At 32.8% G+C, this 18069-nt stretch overlaps 1 protein-coding gene and 1 long non-coding RNA gene across 3 annotated transcripts; both read left to right on the top strand.

Annotated features, from left to right (window-relative positions):
• The first annotated feature begins 1553 nt into the window (after nucleotides 1-1553).
• LOC132605381 (uncharacterized) lies at nucleotides 1554-3013 on the top strand. The gene is made up of 2 exons (XR_009569165.1): nucleotides 1554-1701; nucleotides 2601-3013. It is a non-coding gene; the product is annotated as an uncharacterized LOC132605381 (long non-coding RNA).
• Nucleotides 3014-7572: 4559 nt separating this feature from the next.
• LOC132607026 (uncharacterized) lies at nucleotides 7573-10865 on the top strand. 2 transcript variants are annotated; one of them, XM_060320811.1, is made up of 6 exons: nucleotides 7573-7764; nucleotides 7801-7959; nucleotides 8587-8886; nucleotides 9267-9597; nucleotides 10156-10245; nucleotides 10336-10865. In XM_060320811.1, exons 1-6 carry the CDS (start codon nucleotides 7675-7677, stop codon nucleotides 10452-10454), a joined length of 1089 nt encoding a protein of 362 aa, XP_060176794.1. In that variant the 5' UTR covers nucleotides 7573-7674; the 3' UTR covers nucleotides 10455-10865. The 2 variants fall into 2 exon arrangements, with proteins under 2 accessions (XP_060176794.1, XP_060176793.1); XM_060320810.1 differs by having other exon boundaries at nucleotides 7574-7959.
• Nucleotides 10866-18069: the final 7204 nt, after the last annotated feature.

Genomic DNA, 18069 nt, shown 5'->3' with positions numbered 1-18069 from the left:
TAGTTTGCATAATGTGCTAGAGAATATTAAGAAATACATGTTGCTTGACAGCGTTACCCCTCCAAATTAGATAAACGCATTTTTTACTATGTTTCTTATTCATAATTTATTAGAGATCATGTCGAATTGATTTACAGAAAAGAACGATTGCAGGCAATCAAATTTTATTTGGAGGTACAACATTTATTCGAATTTTACCTTTTCTGGATGGGATAAACAACAGTAAATACTACTCCTAGAACGTTACAATCTCAGCTAATTCTGATTTGCTAATCACTTAAAAAGCACAATGTGTGACCCAAATGAGGGAACATATAAATAGTTTACATCATAGTAAATAATTTAATTTTAAAAATCACAAATCAACGTAATGATCGCTTAACTATGCTCACGTGATAAATATTTATATGGATAACACATGTTTTGCATTTATGGATAAACTTTTACCCATTTAGACTGCGTGGCATGAAGGATATTGGATAATCAAAATCTCCGCAGATTAATTCTTATTTTGTTATTTTCCTGCTAGTGTTAACAAGGTTTTAAATAAAAAGAAAGATAAATACTAACATATACTACTTTAAAGGGATATTTTTATTCTAAAATAATTTTAAGAAATATAATTACTACTGAAATTCATATTTAATCACGCGAAAGCACGAAAATTGAAATTATTAGCTATTATAGTACGTTAAGTATATCGGACTATTTTGCCAATGAGGTAGGCTTAACAAATCTCGAATGTCCCATAAACTCATGGTTATCAAGGCATCAAATACTGCCTTTATCAAGATTCATCCTACGTTCGAAGGAGAAATCTATGAAAGCAGAATCAAGGGAATAAACAGATTTGTACCCGCAATATTTATCAATAAAATATATGGTTCTTCATATTTTGTTTGTGGTTGAAATTTATTTTCTGCATATCAAAAAATTGTTGCAAACAAATTGGCACGTCTAGTGGGACCAAATCTGCCCTTCATCTCTTCTATCACAAATCAAATCTGCAAAATTTGGAGTCACAAAACCGCCAAGATGGAAGTTCCATAATACGGGTACTTCAAGTCTCATATTTGAGTTTCGGCAAGTCTACACTTCGACAAGCCTTGAAGTAGGGAGCATTTGTCACTACAAGAAAATGTCAAAATTGTGATGTAATGTTTGACACGGAGCAATTCCGTCACAAATTGTGACAGAATTTTGACAGGTTTGTGACGGATCAACCTTTCTTAAATAAAAAATTTTATAAGTCTTTTTTTTCTCATAAAAATTCTGATAGTAACGGATTTGTGACAGATTTTAAATATATTTTTTTGTAACGGGCCTATTTCCATCACAAATTAAGGCTGATGAGAAAAAATGACAACTATTTGTCACAAATCCGTTACAAAAATTGTGACAGATTGAACATTCCGTCACAAATATAATATAAAGATAATTAATAATAAATATATTAATTTGTGACAGATTTATTTCCGTCACAATAACAAAATTAGACAACTTATTAGTTTTGCCTCCAAATATTTCTAACACTTTTTATTTTCCCACCCAAGGCCCAAAACTCTCACTTCCCCAAAAATCTACATCTTTCTCTTTCAACATAACAATGGCGATTTCAACATAACGATGGCGATTTCAAATTAACGATGGCGATTTCAACATAACAATGACTAAGTTTTCTAAATCTGAGATTTGAAATCAGTGAGTGATCCGATTTGATTCATTTTAGGGTTCTGCCATTTTTGCTCCTCTTTTAATGCTTGTTATTAGGTCTTTGTTTTGCTTGATGCTACAATTTCAAAATCTGAGATTTGAAATCAGTGAGTGCTCTTTAATTATGTATATTGATCTTCTTTAAGCACAAAATATGAGTTCACTGTTGCATACGTGTGTAAATTGGTTCGTATTGACCTAAATCCTAGCTCCTTGTTGGTTCTGATGTTGTTTTCTGCTAAATTTAGGCTAAAAAACTGATGCATGTTGTTCATTTTAGTTTTTTGGTTCATTTTAGGCAAATTTTGGCTAAAAATTGGTAAATAATAGGCTAAAAGTTATTTATCTTAATCGAATTGAAGAGTATTAATATATATTAGCAGCTCTAATAAGTTGTTTATACGATTTGTTGATTTTTTTTTATTTATTTTAGTTTGATAAGTGAACCTTATAAATCTTATTTGTGTTATATTAAGTGATAGAAATTGGTGTTATATTATTTTGCTAACTGCTAGGTTCATGATCTGTTTTGTGCCTTTTTACATTTCTTTGATGTTTTCAAATGTTAAGAGTGGTATGTTATGCTATTTCTGAATGAGATTTTTGTTAAAGTTTGCGTTAATAATATTTGTAGTGCTAGTGTGCACATGTTCTATTGTTTAAGTTCATCAGATCTGATGAAATTGTATCTTGAATAGGATTCGTATCGAATGAGCTTTTCTTTTGGTTGTCTTTTTTGGCGTAGGTTTTGATTTATTAGTTGAACTATATGACTAGCCTTTTCAAAATATATTCAGAGACTCTGTAAGTATTTGGTGGATTTTGTGGGTCTCTTTTGGTATAGTCTTATTAACGCAATTCTGCCACTTCACGCAATTTATCTGTAGTGACTGATCGTATTGCTCAAGAGCGCATCAAACTGCTTGAGGAAGAGATGTTGCGTATGAGAGAAAATCAACAGAGGATTCTTCAAGAGCGTGTAGAGGCGGAGGTGCAACAGCGCGTAGCGCGGGAGGTCTTTCTTTTGAAGCAACAAAGTGATGATCGGTTTAAGTCTATGGAGGAGCGATGGACCCGTATGATGAGCGAGATGGCGTTATCTTCTCGCTCATGATCTGGTGATCCTACTCTCCCTAACAGGGACTCACCAAATGCTCAAATGTTTAATATTTTCATACTTTAATTACTTGGATTCTTTAAGTGTTGTTTTTAATGTTGTGAGACTTACCAAATGCTTAAGTGTTGTTTTTAGTGTTGTTAGACTTTCCTTAATTGGATGCTTCGTAAGTTTTAAAATATTTGTAGACTTTTGCTTATTGAAGTTGGGTTTTAGCATATTTTATCTTCATGCTTTTGTATTATTAATTTAATATTATATTTTGGGGAATAAATTTTATGCTTTTAGCGAATTTACTGTATATATTGAACAACATTATAAAACTCCCAAATATTGTGTAATTATTATTAATTAAATCTAAAAGTTCAAAAAAATTTGTGACGGATTTAGTTTGTCATAATTTATCCTAAATCTGCCACTAATATGGCTTCAAGAGCAAATTTGTGACAAAATATTGTGTCACAATTAATTTGTGACAAAATATTCCGTCACAAGTGCGGTGACTAAATTTAAAAGTTTATCACGGAACCAATTCTGTCACTATTTTGTCACGGAACAATCCGTCAAAAATCTCTCTATTTTGTGACGGATTTTAGCCAAATACAAGGCTCTATATTGTAACGGACAGCTCTGTCACAATGTTGTCACAAAAATTTGTGATGGAACTTTAATCAGTCACAATGAATTTATGACTAGAGGTTTTGGGACGTCCGATTTTTTGCCACAAATCCGTCACAATCAATGATTTGTGACAGATTTGTGACGGATTTGTCCGTCACAAATTTGTCATTTTCTTGTAGTGTGTGAACAGTGAAAAATTACCTAATTTGAAATAGGACTGTACAAGATGAGTTCAATTCACCTTCAAACTCTAAGGTCGGTTAGGGTTTCTTGGGGGCTACTCTACCCTAAACCCTAACTTACGCTTATATAAAGGGAAACATATTCCCTTGAAAGATATCTCGAATATCCCATAAAATCATGGTTATTCATAAGAGATCAAGGCATCAAATACTGCCTTTATCAAGCTTCATCCTAAGTTCGCGAAATATGCTATAACGACCCTCGAATTACGGAAAGAGAGAAGAATCAAGGGAATAAACAGATTTGTACCCGCTATATTTATCAATAAAATATATGTTTCTTCATATTTAAAAAAAAAAAAAGGTAGGCTTAACAATTAACATTGTGATTTGAGATTATAAAATTGCGAAAATTCTAGAGTCCAAAAGGCATGATTTAATTTCCCCTAACGTTAATAATTTATAATTTATCTTTTCCGATTTTGATTGCTTATTGTATTACTCCTATTTCATATAGATCATTATTTTATGTTTCAGTGGGAAGACATTTACTTTTATTTCAAAGAAAAGCGTATACACCAATTGTGAATGTATTTTCTTGATTCAAATTAAGATTGAAAGCAACGAAAAAGGAAAGACAAATTCCCTGCACAATAGGATGAATTAATTATTGGAATGATCTCCCAAATTTTTGGATTACCCACTAAAATTACTTATAATGTTTGGAATAACAAAATTATTCAACATATATTACTATTTCCCTCAAAAAATAAAATATTGACAGTTTATGACATTCCTTGTGGAGATCTTCCTGAAAAAATCAAAATATCTTTCTGCAGGCAGATCTTCTCATGAGCTCACAAGTTACAGGCTTTAAACATATGCACTCTAGCCCTGTCTCCTATTTCCTACACTATGTTGCCTATTTCCAGGATTGTAAGCACTTTGTCCAATCCAATTCCATAGTGCTAGTTTTTGAAATTCGAAAAGAATTTAATTTAGATTTTTATCTTATTTTTATGGTAACTTGTTTCTCCTATAATCACGACGTTATAAAATATTTAATGTAACAAATCAGAATCCTCAACACAAATATAGATAATCACTAATAGCCAAATTAAAATATAAAATCTAAACTATTGAATTACAATAGAAAATACTAAAATCAAGTAACTAAGAATAGAGATAAGAATATGAATGAGAAGTTAGACTCTCAGAAAGGGGATGAGAGGAACAAACAGTTTCTTCGTAGTACGCATAAGTCTATTTTGCTCTCATAAATCGCTATTTATTAACTCGGATCTCAAACATTCTCACTTAATTCAGTATTGGGCTGCCTTGTCAGTATTGGTCCAAACCCATTCATAACATTTAATATCATAAATTTTAAACTTTTTTTCTAGTCTTTATTTCTATTCCAAATTTTATGTATCACTCTTAGATATGTGAAATTAAGTAGTCGTTTGACCGTAAAAATCAAATATTTTTCACTTTATTTGGAATTTTGAAGTTGGAGTTGGGTTTAGTTATAGTTTTTACAAAGGATATTTGATTGTTTGAATGTACTAAAAGTGAAAACAAAGTTTTAGGTGTTTTCCAAATTAGATTTTTCATGGGCAAACGTTGTTTTCAAATAAAGTGAAAAAAAAAGTTACGGAAGAAAGTAAAAAATTCTCATGGCCAAACGGGTCCTAAAAAATCACCATCAATATCTCGATCGAGATGATAGTATTCACAACAATTTTTCAAGTGCCGAAAATAAGCTGCAATAAAAAGTAAAAGAAAAATGTAATTTTATTTATGAATTTTGTGAGTACAATTCGGTTGTTCTCTTGATTCTTCTCTCCTAAACGTTATGTGATTCGAGGGCTTTCGGTAGCGTATTTCTCGAATTGCAAGATGATTTGGACCCCCTAGAGATGTATTTTGATCACTATAAATGTCGAGCAGTACTTCATCGTTTCGGTTGATCCTCAAGAAGAACTCTGTTGCATACTTCAGAATTGTGCAGTCGATGTTGTTGCTTTATCCAATGCTTGCTGAATGTCGCCAGAAAGTTATGTAACCTCCTATTTATAATTGTACGGAGTAGGCAATCCAAGTGTAGATGAACTCTCTTGCCTCATTCTGATTGATTTACGTAAATCATCAAGCTTATCACAAATGTTATGTGATAAGGTTACTTGTGATTGACAAGACATGTCATTTGAGACACTTGACGACTTTTGATTTGTTTTTGTTTTTGTATTTGACCGGTATTGCTACATCATTTGAACGCGCGGCGTCATCTTATTGGTCTTGAATTTGACTGGAATGCCATGTTACTTGACTCGGGGATGAGTTTGGGCCCTCAAGATGAAATGAACCTTGAACTTGAAAATAATAACATGAACTAATTTAATTTGTAAAGTCCAAATTAATTATTCGACCCAAATAAATATAATTAAATACAAGTTTTGCATGAATTTAATCCAATAAAATTTACGTGTCTACAAATAGTACTCCAATAAATTTAGAGCTATCTACAACTCCAATTAACAAGTCTCAAAGATACAACTATTGTATCTTTAATGCATCGATAGATACTCTAAAGAGGTCACAATAACTGCGAATAAAAGATTTTAATAATGATTTAAGTGTTAGTTACAAAAAAAAAATGATTTAGGTGTTTTTATATTAATATTTGCTCTTATATGTAATAATTTCTCCATTTACAATAAAAAGATAAACTCCTTAGTGGCTCAAAATTTGCTATATAAATTAAATAGAGAGTAGTTACTTTTACAAATCAAATATAGGGTCCGACACTCAATTGAAAACAGCGGCAATTAATTATTAGGATAAAATATTTTTGTATTGTGACTAAGAAATAAAAAAAATGACTAAATGAAATTCTTTCTAGAATTTGATAACCTCCAATACAAATCGATAAATTAAATATTCTTATTAAGCATAAGAAATATTAATTCACGCAAAGCACGAAGTACCATGAGAAGTGGATGCGGACAATCTGTGTTCTGCCACCCATATTGGCAAATCACAAAGGTGCCAACACGTTGTCATTAATTTAGGCTTTGATGTTTAACTCTACTGTGTTTGATAAGTTTATTTTTTCTCAAAAGTATTTATTTTTTTAATAAGTAGTTATTGTAAAAAATGTGAGGTATTTAGTTAGATTTTTGAGAGAAAATAAATATTTTTGGAGAGTAGCAAAAATAGTTTTTCAGAAGCTAAAAAAAATAGCTTTTACCCAAAAGTATTTTTTTGAAAAGTACTTTTGAGAAAAATACATTTTGAAGCACTTTTTAAAAGCTTGGCCAAACACTAATTGTTGTTTAAAAATACTTTTTAAAATTATTTGACCAAATACAAACTACTTTTAGCCAAAAATAAATTATTTTTAGAAACTTGACCAAACAAGCTATAAACATTCATTAACAACTTAAGTATTCTAATTTGTGGAGTATTTCTTCTTTTTAATTTATGTTGATACTTTTCACTTTATGGAATTCAAACAACTCCATATGAATTTTAAGTAACATTTTAATATATATCTTTTTATCAAATTAAAATGAAAAAAATTGTAACTTATAACTTTTTATGTATTTCAATTATATAACTTAAATATCACAAAATTATAACAGCGAGATTAGTCCCATTCTTCCTCTGGAAAAAATATTTTATTTTATTTTTCTAAGAAAAAAGAAGGTACAAGTTCTTGCAGACTATAGTATGCCACTTCCATACGTGGGTCCCACCACTACTCTCACGTGGCAGACGTGCTAGCCCAAATCGGCGCATTCTTATCTCTCTCATCTTACCTGGCAGGCAGCGTGCACTTCAATCGCCGACACAGCAAGTAGAAAAAAACAAAACATAAAACCAACAACACCTAGGATTTTCAATTTATAACCCCATACATTATCTGTCTCTCACTAAATACTTTTGTCATTTTCAATTATATAAACAAACATCAACTGTCTCCACCACTCTACAAAATTTTCATTTTCAAACCTCTTTCATTTTTTGTAAACCTTTGAAATGGGTGAAGATGCTAAGGAGTGTGAGTTTTGCTTACCACCACAGTTTCTTACAGATGATGACATTCTGTTTGGGTTTAAGAAAAATGAAAGTAAGAGGTATTTTGGGTGTGATTTTCAGAATGAATTTTCTTATGGGTTTAACATGTTTGGTCCTAACTCGGATCTGAGTTCACCAGTTGAATCAGTTGTTAGCTCAACAGAGACAGAGAGTGAAGAAGAAGATGATGACTATATCACTGAATTAACTCGTCAAATGGCTCACTATACTTTTGAAAACCACAAGGTATAATAAAACTTTTTTCTTGTTTTTCATGTTATTTTTTTTGTTATGCTCCTATTTTTGGCCATAGATTTTGTGAAACTTGAAAAAAAAAAGAAAAGAGTTTTTGGAAACTTTGAAGTTGCGTTTAGACATGCATATTACTTGCAAAAAAGTTTGAAGTTTTATTAGTGGAATAAATATTTCACCCAAAATCTGGTCCAGTTTTGGAACTTGAAAATTTTTCTTCAATTTTTTTTTTCAAAAACTGGTCAATTTCATGGACAAATAAATGTTTTCAGTTTTTTTTTTTTTTTTTGATAAAAAACTTCCAAATTTATGGCCAAACAAGAGCTTAGATTTTTTGTTTTTTCATTCTTTTTGCTTAGTTTGTGAGTATAAAAAAATATTACACCCAAAAACTGGTGGACAGTGTTTGGAACTTGAAGATTTTTCTTCTAATTTTTATTTTCAAAACTGATCAAATTTCATGGACAAACAATATTTTCAATTTTTTGTTTGAAAACAACATACAAAATCTATACCCAAATAGGAACATAGTTTTGTTATTCATTTTATTTCGTCTGCTGTTTTTTTTTGGGTTTAGTTTAACTTTGGTTTTGGGTATTTTCTTGTTTTTGCTTTGTGTAGGTTAAGAATTTGTCAAGTTCACCTCAGTCAACGTTATGCGGTGTGTTTGGGTCCAAACAAGGCTCAAATAACGAAAGTCCAAAATACCCTTCTGTGCAGAGTGGAAAGGGGACAGTGGATTTGCTATATGCTGCAGTTGGTGAGGTTGCAAGAATGAAGATGGAGGACAAAAATGGAATTTGGGCTCCACCAAGAAAGACAAGTCCAGTTTATGTAGACCAAAAAATGTCTAAACCAAATCTTGGGTCTTTCTACTCTATTCAGCCACCACTATCTTACCAACAGTTACAAATGGCTCAAGTAAGGTTCATTTCTGAAATATAATATTAGGGTGTGTTTGGTATGGAAGAAAATAGTTTTAGAAAAATGGTTTTTTTCTTTTCATTTTTGTCATGTTTGGTTGGTCAGATGTTTCGAAAATATTTTCTCAAATAAAAAAAAAAGAGGAAAACGACTACCTAAGAAGTAGGTAAAACAAGTTCAGTAAGTGCCATTACTAGTTTCATTAATGTTTTTGGGATAATATTTTGTTACTAGCTTACCTAGCAAACACTAGAAAATAAATAAGAAACCCATATGTTTTCTCTAGAATAACATTTTCCTTCGTACCAAACACTCTTAATAGTTTTTTTTTTGTTTTGCTTCCAAATTTATTGATTTTTATGTTTGGGGAAATGCAGTTTCAGCGTTTGAAGCAACACCAGTTAATGAGGCAAAGGCAAGAAGTAATGGGTCATGAAAAAGAAAGATTTTTGCAGTACCCTATGGGCCAAGTGAGAGATAGAAATGGAGCTGATAGGCCTTTGAACATGGCAAAATCTGCTTGGCCTAATCTACAGCAATCTCAGGCGCCGCGGCCAATGCTGCAACAGTCTCACGCGCCGCCGCAGTCTGGCTCAGGCATGCGCGCTTTTGTCCAAGGAAACTCTGGACCCAAAAGAGAATGTGCTGGAACTGGTGTTTTTATTCCCAGAAGAGTTGGAACTCAAACTGAAACTAGAAAAAAACCAGGTAATTTTTTTTAAATTTTCCCCTGTTTTGTTAACTTAGTGGGCTTTTGGACATAAAATGTAACATTTTAAAAATGTAGTACCTAATGGTATTTGAAAATTGAATGTGTTTGGACATGAGTAAAACTTGGAAAAACATTGAAGTTTTTTGAGTAATTTGGAGTGAAAACAGGTATTTGGAGCCAAACGGGCCCTTAATTTCATTATTTATGAGGGAAATCCATGTGTATGATTTGGCTATTTTGCAGTGATTTTAACAGTGGGTTGGACTTGTTTTCCGTTATATTTTTTCATTTTTTTTTTTGGCACTGATAGCGGGAATTTGAGACTGGAATTTTGGACGGTTTCGGCTTTGTTTTGACATTATGTGTGCTTTTGGTGGGGGGGTGTGAACTGTAAAGAAATATTCAAAATAAGTATAAATCCCATCTGTTTGTCACAAAATCTCCTACATATATATGTTTTGGCCGTGTTCACATAATCTCATGTTATTTACTGTTCTTATGATTTATTCTGTGGTGCTTATGTGTTTGTCAATTTTTGTTTGTCTATTTACCAGGGTGTTCGACAGTTTTAATGCCAGACAGGGTGGTCCAGGCCTTGAATCTGAATCTGCAGCATCAGGTTCAACCCAGATGTAATAATAATGGTAAAAATTCTACTCCTATCCTGTTATCCTAAATTAACTACTACGTTTTATTTTGAATATTTTCTGATTTTAGAAAATCTTTTTGTATAGGTGGTGTTTTGAAGTACCGGAATAATAATGTGATGGAGCAACAATGGCGGAGTTTGAGAAGTCAGTCGCCGGTTGCAATGTCCCAAGAACTACAGCTTCCTCAGGAGTGGACTTACTGACCAAGAAATTATATTTGGAAGTTTTAGAAGCAGGAAAAAAATGTCTTTTAGTATTTTGACAGTGGAAATTTGGTGAAAGATGGCTTTTTTGGGGGGTAGTAGTAGGGTTTAAGATTGGCCTAAGGTCATAGTCTTCTTCAGGGGAAGAAGAATTAGGGTAGTAGCAGACAGGCTCTAGATTCAAGAAAAACAATGCTTAGTGGATTATTAGGTTCTCTTTTGTTTGGGTTAAGATTAGATTAGATTATAGTAGGTATATGACAGAAATAAGCTTCTGAAGTCAAGAAATGGATGACTGGGTCATGTTTTGGGTGGAACACTGGAAATACAGTCTCCTTTTTCTACAGTTTTATCAGCAAATGTATGGGTATTTTGCCGGGGAAATCTATCAATAAATATACCATTTAAGTATCCTAAATGTTACTTGCTAATGTCTCCTTTTTCTACAGTTTTATCAGCAAATGTATGGGTATTTTGCCGGGGAAATCTATCAATAAATATACCATTTAAGTATACTAATTGTTACTTACTACTTCAATTAGCCTTTTGTTTTCTGTCCATTTCCCTCTTATTACTAGTAGAGAGAGTACTTATCTGCATTATTAATTGGTACTATTGTCTATGAACTACCTTTGTTTTGTTTCTCATTTTTTATTTTTACTAAGGACGGAAAGAGGCAAGCAGCGACTTAATAGGAAAATGTGCAACTCTACCTTGAATGTTGTGAAAGCGTATAGATCCACTTTGTTACTTTTGGAAGTAAAGATCCATATAGGCTTTTGTACTTTATCCATTTCGTCTTTATATTTTTTCCTTTGATTAGTTTTTAGTGTTATGGTCAAAGTTGATTGGGGCCCGAACATGGCCTAGAGATCTTTTGCATATCTCAGCACATGCATTAGGTACACTGTATTTTGAGTTTGAATCCCGAAATTAAGTTACTTTTGGTAAGAAGGGGTTGATCCTTAAAGTAAGAATATTCAACATGAATTTAACCAAGTCAAAGCCTTGAGTTTGAATCAAGAAAATTGAGTTTACTTCCGGTGAGAAGGGGTTTATGTTTACAACAACGATGACGACCCACAAGTGACGTCTGGATCGTACTTTTATGGGGAAGGTTATTTCTGATAGATTACTTTTATTGATAGATGCTCGGCTCAAAGGGTTTTCTTCAAGTACGAATATTCAATATGAATCCAAACTAGTTAAGCCTCAAAACGATTACTAAATATCGAGCGAAATTTTTTAAAAAGTATGCATGGTGGCAATTTGGCTATAGTGGTTCATGAATCTCCATTTGTTTCTTGATTTTAGTTTTGCCGTTTAGTAATAAAAGCTTAGCTGTTACTTTGGATTCTCATTTGTAACAGGGGAGGAGCATGTCAAAGCACAAAACACAAACAGCGGTCACTTTTGGAGAAATGTGCAAATAATGCTTCGTAGAATGTTGCCCATACAAGACGGATGTGGAAGTGTAACAAAGACTCTTGGTATTGAAGATGCTCCATCCTTGACTTTTCCTTTCTCCAATGCTTTCTGTTTTTTAAAATTTAAAAAATGATCAGATGTGCTTCTATAAAATTGAAAACTGAGCAACGTCACCATCTAATATTACTTTTGGCATTATGAAATAGTTTTCTTTTTGTGCTTAACGTTTGACGGATTTCCAATATGAATGTAACTTTATGTCATAGTTAAAAGTCAGATAAACTCGAACCTTTTTATTAAAGAATTTGAATGCATGTAGTCCATTCATTTTAGGTTGGAGTTTTGTTAATGAGCTAAGAATACAAAGTGAAACCAAGGATAAAATTGTGCTAACTACTTTGTATTACATGAGAAATTGTGAAAAATAAAGAAATATGGAATAGTGTTTGTTGATGTCAGTGAGTACCCAATAATTTGTATAATGTTGTTACTATTTCTCATGTCCTGGACAAAAGAATATGATATTTCCCCTTGCAATAGCAGCTGATAATACTTTTACACTGTTTTGTTTCTTTTCTGTTCCGACCTTTTAAAAAAAAGACTTCTCTCTAGTTTGGGTGGAAAATGTCTAGTTATATATCTCATATCTTCAACTAACGAGTCCGGAGCTTAAAGAGCATAAAAATACACGGCATAAACTAAAAGGGGGCTGCCTTTCATTTATATACCAAAACGGGTATAACGTGGAGGAGTCCACGTTATACCCCAATTTTTTTTTTTTTTTTTGCATTGTCAGAAAATCACAGCAAAAAAATAAATAAGTTAATGGTATAACGTGGACTGATCCACATTATACAAATACTTTTGTATAACGTGGATCAGTCCTCGTTTTACAAATATATGTTGTAAAACGTGGACTGATCCACATTATACAAAATTATTATACCATTAATATATATTTTTCTCCCCAACGTTTTACAAAATAGTTTGTAAGACGTTGCCTCTATTTAAATCATATTCGGCTGTGTTTTTAATAAACAAAATTTATTGATTTTTTTTTAATTTTTAAAGCATACAGTTAATTTCAGTGATTAACTGAAATAAATATTTTAATACATGCAATAATTAAATATGTGTTATATATGCGAACATAAATAAATAATAAAATATAAGTTAAATAAACGTCACACATTAACTGAATAGTAAATGTTAAATTACATACTAACTATTAAACGGCACAAGACATGTTATATATTCTTGTAAGATTACATAAGGAAACAACGATCGTACAACTTAAGAAAAAACATAAAAACCACCAAGCAACAACAACTATTGATTTCTGTCGGGGCAGCGATTCTTGTTATGATCTTTTTGCTTGCACGTACTACACTTTCTAGCCATGCTAGCAGGAGCTATATCCATTTCATTCCTCCTTCTAGTTGTAGTCTGCGCTCCTGAAGTTCCCTCGTATTCAGTGTTTGCAATTAAACTGAAGGGAGAAGGTGGCCAATATGCCTCATCACCCAACGGTGAAAAATTTCCACTATACGTTTGCTTGTAAAACCTGCAACTGTAGTACTTGCTAACATAGGTCTTTGGTTGAATTCTGCGGATATCACAAAATTTAATTGCATGTGAACATGGCATATGATAGTTTCTCCACTTCCCACACGAACACTTTTTCCCTTCGGCAGAGACTTTATGGATATTTCCGCCCTTACCTTCGTGTGCAAATGTCAGAATCTCAAAGACCCCTTCAGCTGCATTGTATTGCTGCATGTCAGTATGCTTTAGGGACCTTTCCCAGTATTCATCAAACTTCTTTTCAACAGCGCGCGGCCAAAACTTTTTATCCGCGATCAACAAATCAGCAAGGGTGCTTCTCTCAACAAACCGATCAACAAGATTTTTAAACGTATAACGGACCATGGCAGTAACAGGCAATCCACGAGCTTTCTTCAATAAACCGTTGTAAGACTCGGAGACATTCGTTGTCATAGCCCCCCACCTATGACCGTTGTCCTTATGCAATGTCCATTGTTATACCCCATTTAAACGGGTCAAAGTAGAGTACAACATATTGGTGATTCCTATTTCGTTTTATTTTAAAGAGTCGCCACCTAATTAATATTAAAAGTAAATTAAGGCACCTAATTATTAACTAAGGCAAAGTTAAAACTAAACCTCCATTAATGGTCTACTTAGTTAGTGTGATTCTAGGTAAGAGTTCTTGATTATCCTAAAGGGAAGGGGTTAGGCATCCTTTAGAATCCGTTAATCACGATTACCGTCCAAACTTAGGTTAATTAATTGAGGCTAAAGATGCAAATATAGCATTTAAATTTTAAGAAGATGGCTTGTAAATCTTACTAAAGTTTTAGAAACCGACTTCTATAAGTCTTATCTTAAATAACATTATTTAATAGTAGATGGCGACGCTAGCACCGTCACCATCTACTATTACTTTTGGCATTATGAAATAGTTTTCTTTTTGTGCTTAACATTTGACGGATTTCCAATATGAATGTAACTTTATGTCATAGTTAAAAGTCGGATAAAGAGCCTGTTTGGAACAGCTTATAAGCTAAAAAAAAATAAGTTGGGGTAGTTTATTTTTTTTTATTTTTTTGGCTTATAAGTTGTTTTTAGCTTATAAGCTGCTTTAGATAAGTTAAGTCAAATGGACCCAATTATTTTTTTGAGCTTATTTTAAGCACAAAATGACTTTAAGCTGGCCAGCCAAACACTTAAAAAAGCTGAAAACAGAACGGGCTCTTTTTATTAAGGAATTTGAATGCATGTAGTCCATTCAATTTAGGTTGGAGTTTTGCTAATGAGCTAAGAATACAAAGTGAAACCAAGGATAAAATTGTGTTAACTACTTTGTATTACATGAGAAATTGGAAAAAATAAAGAAATATGGAATAGTGTTTGTTGATGTCAGTGAGTACCCAATAATTTGTATAATGTTGTTACTATTTCTCATGTCCTGGACCAAAGAATATGATATTTCCCCTTGCAATAGCAGCTGATAATACTTTTACACTGTTTTGTTTCTTTTCTGTTCCGACCTTTTAAAAAAAAAGACTTCTCTCTAGTTTGGGTGGAAAATATCTAGTTATATATCTCATATCTTCAACTAACCACCCTTTCATATAGTAGTAAAATAAATCCTACACATACATCACGATCCACTACCACGACATGGTAAAATTGAAAAACAAATACGTGGGGTTTAGTTGAATATTATATTTCCTTTAGTTACTTATTGTCAGTTATGTAAAAACAAAAGAGACAAAAAGGAGAAGGAGAGAATTAGTGTCGAATTAAATATAGGAACCAATCTTTGCAAGCACTGTTCATTTGTCCATAAAAGAATGTCTGTGATTTCATTTTCAGTATATTTATAACACGGCTATTTATAACACGGCGTTTTTTAAGAGCAGTGGAAGGAAGGCGGAATCTCCTTTATTAGTATATTCTTCTTTATATACGTTGATAGCGATTTTTTTTTTTTTTTTTTAATATTATCAATAAATTATAACTTCTGATAGCATATTACAAGACTAAACAACCTTCTTAACTAAAGGGATGAAACAGCAGTGGTTAGAGCTGAATTTACTCGAAGTCTAGAACTGTTCACCAAGAATAGTGTAAGGATCAAGACATATACTATCCCCTTCCCCTACTACATTTCCTCAAGAATCCAACTAACGAAAAACTCAACTAGCTACAAATATACATAGATATTCATGATTCTTCATCAACATAATTAAGGCTTTACTTTAATAGTAGTAATAAGTTGTTCCCCCGCTTGCAAATTCAATTTAGAAAATCATCCCATTGTTGAACAATGAAGATTGGTGATAATTGGTAAAGGTGGTTGGTGATGGTGACTGACATTTGTATGGTTAAGGTTGTTGGGGGTGATTGAACAGTAGTGTTGGATAGATTAGTGGTAAGACGTTACATTTCATAGGAATCTTTAAATGAATAACGTCTTAAAAATTTTCAAACTATGTACAAGATCTGAATGACTCGGGCGTCCATTATATGAAAACAAATGGAGCCAATAGAAGCTATCTACACTCATAATATCTAGGCCAAAGTCATAGATGGACCTCTGAACTTGTTCAGATTTTTCATTTAGACCCCTTAACTGAAACATTGACCATCTGGACCCTCCAACATAAGATAAAATGTGCCATTTGAACCCCTCGTGCCAGCTGGGTACACGCCTGAACTGCACTGCTTTAACAGAGCGTGAGTTACCAAATTTTTTCTTTTTTTTAAATTTTTGATCATTAAAAATTAATTTTAACAAAAACTCTATTTTAAAATCTATTTAAATAATTAAAAAAAATTGAAAATCCAATCCATCCTCTCCGATAGCCCACTTTATCGCCGCCACTGCCGCTGCTTCCTCCGCCGCCCCCACCAACACCGCCGCCGCAGCTTCAAAATCTATTTAAATAAATCTCCGACAAAAAAGGGCACCATTTTTTTAATTATTTAAATAGATTTTGAAGCGGCGGTGGTGGGGGCAGTAGAGGCAACAACGGCAGTGGCGGCGGTGAAGTGGGCTATCGGAGAGGATGGGTTGGGTTTTTCAGATTTTTTAAAATTATTTAAATAGATTTTAAAATTATTTTTTCTTAAATTTTTTTTTTTTATTGACATGGCTTATTTTTATTGGTCAGATATTCCATGTCACTGGTCTATTTTCCATGTCACTGCAAGTGGACTGCATGCGTGTGCCCAGCTGGCACGAGGGGTTCAAATGACACATTTTATCTTATGTTCGAGGGTTCAGATGATCAACGTTTCAATTAAGAAGTCTAAATAAAAAATTAGAATAAGTTCACGGTCCATCTATAACCTTGGCCTAATATCTAAAAACCCAAATTAACTCGGCGCCTGCAGGACACTAGGGCCTGGAAACTTACTGTCCAGATCAATTTAAATGGATAAAGATCGGATTCTGCATCATTTTTTTTACATATTGTCCTTCAAAGGCGCTGCTGGTCTTTAATCTTTGTCCCTCAAATTTCTGGTCTTTAATTTTTATCCTAAGCTTAAAAAAGTAGCTGAAAATACCCCAAAGTTTCCGGATCGAACCTGCATTCAGTAAAAAAAAAAAAAATGTAAGGCAAGGCTTCGCGAAAAGTCTGCCTTATAAGGCAGAATTTTAAGGCACATTCTGCCTTAAGGCAAAGGTGCGTCTTGCAAATTTTTGTTAGGCAGAATTGTTTTTTTTACTCCCTAATATGCCTAATTTTGCTACGAAATTCTGTTTTGCCATTTTTTTTTTACTCAGTGGAGTTTGAATTAGAACTTCGGGATATTTTAGACAAAGGGCAAAGATTAAAGACCAGCAATTTGAGAGACGAAAACTAAAGACCACCCACGACTAAGGATAATCCTGCAAATTGCCCATTGTGCATATCTTGTGGGCTTCTAGTTCAAGTAGATGGATATCAAGTTCAGAGTGTTTTTCAATAAATGGATTCAAGTGTATAGTAGTTCGATAAAATGATTATTTACTGACACTCAATAATCAAACGTTCCCTTAAGGTCAACACACACACACACACACATATACATAGACAAACAATTATAGTATCATGTAAAGTGAAAATGGTTGAAGTAGTATATATCGATTCTTATGAAGAAAATGAAGCTAATAAAGTATATAAATAGTATACAAGTTACAATCTTTTATAGCAAAAATTCACAAATGTATCAGTCACACTTTGGTTGCTAACTCGGATGGTTGTTCAATGCTCATTTCTTGATCATTATGATATTGGTACACCTTACAAACAAATCTTCCTGCAGCATGACCTGTAACAGCCACCAGAAAAAACCTGAAATCTGTTGTCATAATGAAGATAACAGCCAAGCAAGTCATAAACATTCTAAGTCCATGGAATCCAGCTTCTTGTAACAACATTTTAATGCCTTTCTCTTCATTCTTTGTACTAAAAGGGTATAAAGAACAGAATTCAGACATTAATGCTAGCAAGAAAATCAGACAGACAGGAAACAAGCAGCCCCCTTTAGTAATTTCACATTCTGGCCATTCCGAGAATTGTGTCTTTGTGTATGAAATCCAGTAGGTTGAACTTACTGATGATTGTATTTTGCTTGTATTTGTATCAGTAAAGAAATAGCTTAGAGATTTTGG

This window comes from Lycium barbarum, chromosome 8, assembly GCF_019175385.1.
Source record: "Lycium barbarum isolate Lr01 chromosome 8, ASM1917538v2, whole genome shotgun sequence".
NCBI lineage: Eukaryota > Viridiplantae > Streptophyta > Magnoliopsida > Solanales > Solanaceae > Lycium > Lycium barbarum.
This window is presented reverse-complemented; position numbering and strand designations above follow the sequence as displayed.